Source organism: Dermacentor silvarum, chromosome 1 (genome assembly GCF_013339745.2).
Source record: "Dermacentor silvarum isolate Dsil-2018 chromosome 1, BIME_Dsil_1.4, whole genome shotgun sequence".
NCBI classification, from domain to species: Eukaryota; Metazoa; Arthropoda; class Arachnida; order Ixodida; family Ixodidae; genus Dermacentor; species Dermacentor silvarum.
The window spans coordinates 215,024,781-215,032,147 of NC_051154.1; the positions used below are offsets into that span (position 1 = coordinate 215,024,781).

At 47.3% G+C, this 7,367-nt stretch overlaps 1 protein-coding gene across 1 annotated transcript in view; it reads right to left on the reverse strand.

Annotated features, from left to right (window-relative positions):
• Positions 1-2,870: 2,870 nt before the first annotated feature.
• LOC119436901 (putative RNA-binding protein Luc7-like 2) overlaps positions 2,871-7,367 on the reverse strand; it is an 8,469-nt gene continuing 3,972 nt past the window's right edge. Inside the window, exon 3 of the mRNA XM_049659996.1 lies at positions 2,871-2,906. Coding sequence (XP_049515953.1) covers positions 2,871-2,906 — 36 coding nt within the window. The remainder of the gene's footprint in view (positions 2,907-7,367) is intronic.

Here is a 7,367-nt window from a genome sequence, read left to right on the forward strand (position 1 = left end):
CTGAGGACGCTAATGTATTGAAGGTGAAGACATCTTGGGAGCATGTTCAGAATACATTTCTAAACAGCTGGGCTCTCTGAAAATATCGTCTACCAGTTCCATCAGATAACTATATGTAATCAGTTGACTCCAGGTAAACGAAACTTAATTGCTTAAACCTAATTGCCAGACGAATGAAACGAGCTCACTAGCATATTATTGACGTGGTCTAGAGGCTAGGATACCCTGCAAATCTACCAATATATTCCGGGAATGCAGGAAGTATATATGCATTGCAGACAGGGCAACACACATTGTTTACGTGACATCTCGAAGTGTAAAAGGGATAAAACCTCGAATGGTGACAGGAAATTAGAGACTTCAACTCTTCTGTTTATAATTATACATTTAAGTATATTCCCAGCAAACAGAACGTTAATCAGTGAAAATTATTTAAATTATCACTGCAAGCACCCTTGGGAAAAGCAAGTCAATTTGACCGTCCCTGCAACAGAATATTTTTCATATCTCTTTCCACTAACAAAAATTTATAGTTTTGTTTATATGAAGCCTACGTACAGCTAGTACTTAATTAAAACCAAATCTGCCTTCTGCATTTTTTATTCTGACATGTAAGGATCCTAGGTCTGTCTGTTAAATCCTGTTTATGCGTGGGGTGCATGGGGTTGCTGTTCATAGTATTCTTGCGCTTTTTTCTCCATCAGTTTCACAAGTACTCCTTCCTCGGCCTCATGATGTTACTTTTACTCTATCTTGTCTTGTCACCTCAAATATTGGCCAAAAATTAGCTTGATGCGTAATTATGCACTGTTCATTTGATGGCCCTGATAGAGTAGTTTCTAAAATTGTAAAGCAATTATAGACAATTGCATCAAACGGAGATAAAGTGTGTTGTCAAGAAAATGACTTATGAAGAACCTTATACAATTGACTTCCGTTAATTCGATCCTGATGGAACCGACGATACTGCTCGAGTTATCCGGCAGGTCGAATTAAACAAAAGGCAGAAAAAAATTTCGCCATTTCGCCCGAAAGGCGAAGCATCGATTGCGATAGCAAACTAGTGGACAACTATTCAATTAGTAAGGATAGTAGTTTTATCGGCCTGTATAACTTGTAAACATAGGGCATACTAACTAAATTAAAAGTTAGAAGGGGTCCCTTATGCCTAAGACGACTTGAAGGCGAAAGCCCGAGTGCCGCTAACCTAATGACATGACAAGCACTTTTTTACGCTTTGTGAAATTTCTTTTCACATTTCCTTTATTTTCTTCATTCACATTTGTTTTGACATTTTACATAGACATTCTTGCAAGTCATCCTTACTTCACCAAACTCGGACCGTGACTAAGAACGTTTTTTTTTTTTTGCTGAGTCATCATCACGTTGAAACCATAATTTACAGTCAATTTTGCTGGTAACCATGTTTTTTTTGCAAGTCACCTTTCCTATGATTCACCAAACTCGAACCGGAACTCAGCAATTTTTTTGCCGATTCACTCTCACTTGGACCCTCAAATCTCACATGTATGCTTTTGCAAGTCACTCCCCCACTTCATTACTCCTTGATTCACTTTTAATTCAGGTGAGTCATAATCCTTTTTGATTGAGTCATTGTCATTTTTGCTGAGTCATAGTCATGACTGACTTCTACCACCATCCTTATAGGGACCCTGAACCATCCCTCGGGCTTGGTGAAATAACATAGTCTGCGGATAGCATACGCTGCTATGAACCAGTAGCGCACCCAGGATCTCTGCCAGGGGGGGGTTGACAGTTTGCAAATACCATCTAAACAGCACAAATTTCGATTTCTTCACGGGAAATTGTTAAAAAAATGCGCTTTTTGCGAGTGTGCAGACGATTGCGCGTCTTACATCTTAGTTGCAGTACTCAAATGCGTAAGGAAAGAAAAGGGGTTAAACAAAAGGGGGGGGGGGGGTTAAGTCGGCCTCAGGGGGGGGGGGGGGTTCCAACCCCCGAATCCCCCCCCGTCGGTGCGCCACTGCTGTGAACATCTCAGCCAAGTTTTGCTGTCGTACGTACGTACGCGGTGCATGGAGCTCGCAAACGGACGCGAAGTCACCTTTCTCTCGAACGCTGTCGTTTTAACAGAAGCTATGATCCTCTCTCTTTTCTGGGTCCTTTATTTCGTAATAAAGCACATTCCCATACGCGACTGCTATTGGTCGCTGCGGTCGGCTACACCGCGGCCGCCGCGGAGTGCCGCCACGAGTCCACTGGCTTAGCGCACTGCGGCTTGCTGCGGACAACCTCGTTTGGCTTACGTTTAACGCGGCGTAGGCACTAAAATCGGAAGTCGTGGCGTCACGAAGGGCTACTACAACTCGGAGTACATAACACGCTGGACGAGATCGCAGAAGCACAGAGGATAGCGCAACTCGAAAGACTCTCCGGAACCAAGGCGGGCAGAGAAATCATGGAAAAGATCGGCATAAACTACCACGGAATGAAGGGCCCCAAGGCGCAGATTCACCCGGACGTCCGAGCCGCAATAAACGCGGAAAACATCCCGAAGAACATATGCACCACGTACACAATGTCGAGAGAAGAAAATGCCGCACGAAAACGATCCTCAAAAACTACGGCGCGCGGGAGGGGGTGCTCTTCGTAGACGCCGCCTGGTACCCCCGAAACCGGATCGACAGTGGTGGTGTCGGCGGTGGTGTCTTCGCAATGGCGGTCGTAGACACGAATGGAAAGACCGTGACGGCGGGCTCCGTCAGGACCAGATCGTCGGAGGCAGCGGAAGAAAGGGCAATCGCATTGGCCGTAAACATGCGACGGTCGGAAACAAGACAGATTAATAATCAGCGACTCCAAGATGTCCATTAGGAACTTCATAAAAATTAGAGGGCTGGGTCTCCACGGAGGCGGCCAAAACCCTGAACAGCAGAGCAGCAGACTTCATGAACGGCAAAATCACACCCATATACCTCGAATGGATCCCGGCACACATGGGGGAAGTAACCACAGAAGACCCGAGCACCCCTCCCAACCTAGCTCTACGAGAAGGTCCACCGAGTCGCGCGAGAACTAACCCACCGTGACTCGGACAGTGAGTGACGGCTCGACACCCCGCACCCCCCGTAGAGGGGGTGAGGACTGCGGCGGAGGCGATGGGGAAGACGGAGGTAGTCACGTACCACGACATACTGACACACTATAAAAATCAAAGAGAAGCATACCCACAACCGCACAAGCAAATTACTAGACAAATCTCAAGAAACAGATTGGAGAAGGTTGCAAACCAGAACCTTCAGAAACCCAGTGCACTTAAATAGAGTAAATTCGGCACAATACCCAGAAGCGAGCTGCAAGCTCTGCAAGTACGAACACGCAGACATGCACATGTCTTATGGAAATACACAGAGATCAGACCAATATACAGAGAGGACAACATAGAACCGGACCTTCTCGAGGAGCGATGGCTAAGCGCTCTGACTAGTTCAGTTCTACACGACCAACTATGGGCAATCCAGCGGGCCCGGACAGCGGTGGAAAGGCTACGCCTCACCGCACGTAATGCCTGGGTGGCCTGAGCCCGGGCCGGCAACCTCGCCAGGTGCTGCTATCAATGAAGGTTTTTTTTTTTTTTTTTTTTTTTCGTCCGTCCGTCCACGTTAACATCGAAAATGAAATTTGAACTGCGCGCGCCAAGGTGACATAACGAAGGTGGAGCGTTGTGGCCCCGCCCCACTCTAGGAGACTGTTGAAGAGTATGTTGGAGCACGGCCGCTGGATTTAAAAAAAAAAAAAAAAAAAAAAAAAAAAAAAAAAAACGGCCGTGGTTGCAGTGTGGAATGGGCGACGACATTGATCGATTCGCTTCGTCGAATTTGTCGCTTTATATAGGCTTCCGATTCTTTTCTGTATTTATCTGTAAGGAAAGAACAGTGTATGCTTTCCGTTGCTTACTTCATTTTCAAAGCATGCTCATTTCGGTCCTTGTGACGATGTGAAAAGCTGTCGTTACAGGCGATAATAAATGAAAAAAAAAAAAAAAACGAGAAGCTAGCAGACCACTCGGCGAGCTGCCTAAAAGGCTAGCAGGTGTCGACAAATCGAAACGAAAAGCTTCTCATCCTAAACGACTGAGGCCTGTAAGTACACACACAATATCCCACAGACTCCCTGCACCCTCGTTTTCTTGCAATTTACACCGATGCTTACACCCTTAATACACTTTCGCATTGCTTCTGGGTGCTAAAAGGGTGTTACGTGCGAAAAATACACCTTACGAAGTTCGAGGGTGCTTTCGTATTTAAGTTATCAAGCAAGTGAAAAGCCATTCGAGCTTTTTTTCAAGCGGTTTGCTCCATTGTTTGAGCACGTCATTTTACAGTCACAGCAGGCTACGGATGTCACTCTGCTGCTTCATGTGTATGGTCTCCAGGGTATGGGCGTCTTGCGCTCGAGGATGGATTGATGGATGAGGCTGAACCCTTTAAATCGGGCGGTGGCATACGCCACCTAGCCATGACTATTAACATAACTTGTACTTTGTGGTGGGTGAAATTTCACCCCTGCCTTGATTTTATCCACCAATCAGATAACCTCTGTTTGGTTATTTCTACCCGCTTAAAGTCTATTTTGCCTTCACTGTCCCTAAACCCCAATGCTTTGAAAAAATCAGGCCCGTTGCCTTGCACTGTAGGGTTAAGCCCTTTACAGAAAAGTATGAGGTGTTCAGCCGTTTCCTCTTCTTCTCCACACGCACAGCACAACGTGTCTATACCTTGGTACTTGACTCGGTACATCTTAGTCCGCAATACTCCCGTCCTGGCTTCAAACAAAGAGCTTCCCCTAGAATTATCGTAGATATTTTCTTTGGCAATTTCTTGCTTGAAAGTTCGGTATGTTCCCAGTGCTGATTTCGTCTGCATCCCCGTTTTCCACAGACCCCTCTCTGTTTCCTTAACCTTTTTCTTAACCGCTGTTTCCTGGTTTGCACCCCTCCTGCAGTCCAAATATTTGATTGACAGTTTTCTGGTCAGCTTCCTCCATTTTGTATCAACATTCCTCATGTACAAATAACTGAAAACTCTCCTTGCCCACCGCTTTTCTGCCATTTCTCTCAATCGCTCCTCAAATTCTATCTTGCTGCTGGCTTCCCTGCCCTCGAATGACGTCCATCCCATGTCACCCTGTACCCCCTGATTTGGTGTATTTCCGTGTGCTCCCAGAGCCAGTCTACCTACCCCTCGCTGCTTAGTTTCCAACCTTGCTCGAACCTCTGATCTCATGCACAGGACCGCATTGCCGAAAGTCAAACTAGGGACCATCAACCCTTTCCAAATCCCTCTCACCACTTCGTACCTATTGTAATTCCACAGTGCCCTATTTTTCATCACAGCTGCATTTCTGCTACCTTTAGCCGTCACATATTTTTCATGTTCCGTTAGGTACTCAGCCCCATTGTTTATCCACACTCCAAGATATTTGTACTTATCCACCACCTCCAGCGTAACCTCCTGTATCCTATGCTCGCTGCCCTGATTATCATTAAAAGTCATGACTGCCGATTTTTCTTTACTAAACTTCAAACCTAAGCTATCTCCCTCTTTACCACAGATGCCCATTAATCTCTGCAAGTCTTCCTTGCTGTCAGCCATAAGTACAATGTCATCCGCATACATCAGTCCTGGTAATGACTGTTTAATCCATTCTCCTTGCTTGAAATAGGAAAGGTTGAAGCCAAGTCCGCTCGTCTCTAATTTTTTTTAATCCTTGTAAATACAGCATGAACAACAGAGTTTGAGGTATAGTAGCGGCGCCTGGTGGCGGCGAGAGAAGTTATATCTGGGTGGTACCAGTTTGGGTAGTATATTGAGCAATGACTGTGGTGAAGCACGTTTCTAGCCCGAGTTTTACGTCGATTCGCACTTTTTTTCGCCCCTGTTGCGAGTGCGAAAAGGCTCGTCACTTCCCAGAGACCACGCCGACCACGCTGCAAGCTGACCGCAGCCTAGTTTAACGAAAACGGACTCCCCGTGTGCTTTGGGACGTAATGCTGGAAGCAGAAGGAATCGGCGACGCCGATCGGCAGAGACCTAGCTCAGCCGCGAAAAAGCGTCACCGTCGTTACTGGTGCGTCGTGAGCTGCCACGAGCAAGAAGGCCTGAATCCCAACATAAGATTCTACCGTTTTCTTTCAAGGCCTCACGAAGCGGAGCGTCGGGCGCGCTGGATAACTTCATTACCCCACTATGAGCAGCACAGATTTGAGAGTTAAGTGTGTTCATCCTTGACCTCAAGCCAGCACGTTGAGGCAGCGCAGCAAGGCATTATTGATTACAGCACATCGATGTTCGAGCGCTGTCATTAAAAGCTCCATCAAGCGAGCAGCGCACGAGCTCGCGCTGCAGCGCGATTCGCACGTAGTACGTTACTGCGAGCTCATATGCATTGCATCAGTTATTTATCAGTTGCTAAAGGGACAGATTTCCGTTACTACAGCGCAGGCATGACTACTTGTTTAGCGGCATGCAGTCAACAAATATTGCAGGAGGCCCGCCGTTTCGCGGCATATGCTGAAAGACCGCTGCCGTCGCGGCGCGTACCGTCGTGCGCTCGAGCAGTTCCGTGCACATGTCTGCTTATCGCTGCTGTGAATTCATTTATAGCAAGCATTTCCTCGCGTTTGTGCGCCTGAATCTAGCAGCGTGCAAACCTTACCTGAAGTTCAACTTCGTACGCGACTCGCTTCACTTGCGATTGACACCGCGCTAAAACTTTGCCGCTTATTTCTTGAACGACGTATATAAACGTATTCGGCGTTGCCTAATTTCTTGCCTTTACGCAGCGTGCCACCCCTGAAAAAATCTTCCGCGCCCGATATTCGCTGCAAGCCGTGGTACAACACAACCGAAAGTGGCGGGTCCATATTGTAAACGTGCTTTCCGAAGCAAAAAACCGAGCTTGGTACTACCCAGTTTCGGATTGAGGGCGCTTTTTAGCACCTAAATTGGTAGGCCAGGACATTGCGTGTGTCACCCGTTACAAAGGGGCTGGCCGCTACTACATCTATCATCATTACATCATCAACATCATTAGCACCATTTTGCAGCGCCCCCTGGGCAACGCAGAAGCCCCATTGCATGCACAGCGTCAATCAGTGTATAAGAAACATTAAACGTCATGCAATATTACAGCCCTTGACCGCAATCTTGCCGAGGAAGAGAAGTTGCTTCATGGCGACCATTTATGCATCCTTGAAAAAACCGAAATTAAGCGACTTATCGCGGTCCGTGGGGCGCATACGCGGTGCCTCTAATGCCCCCCCCCCCCCCCCCCCCCCCGGAGTGCTGTCCCCCCCCCACCCCCCCCCCCCCCCCCCCACCCCC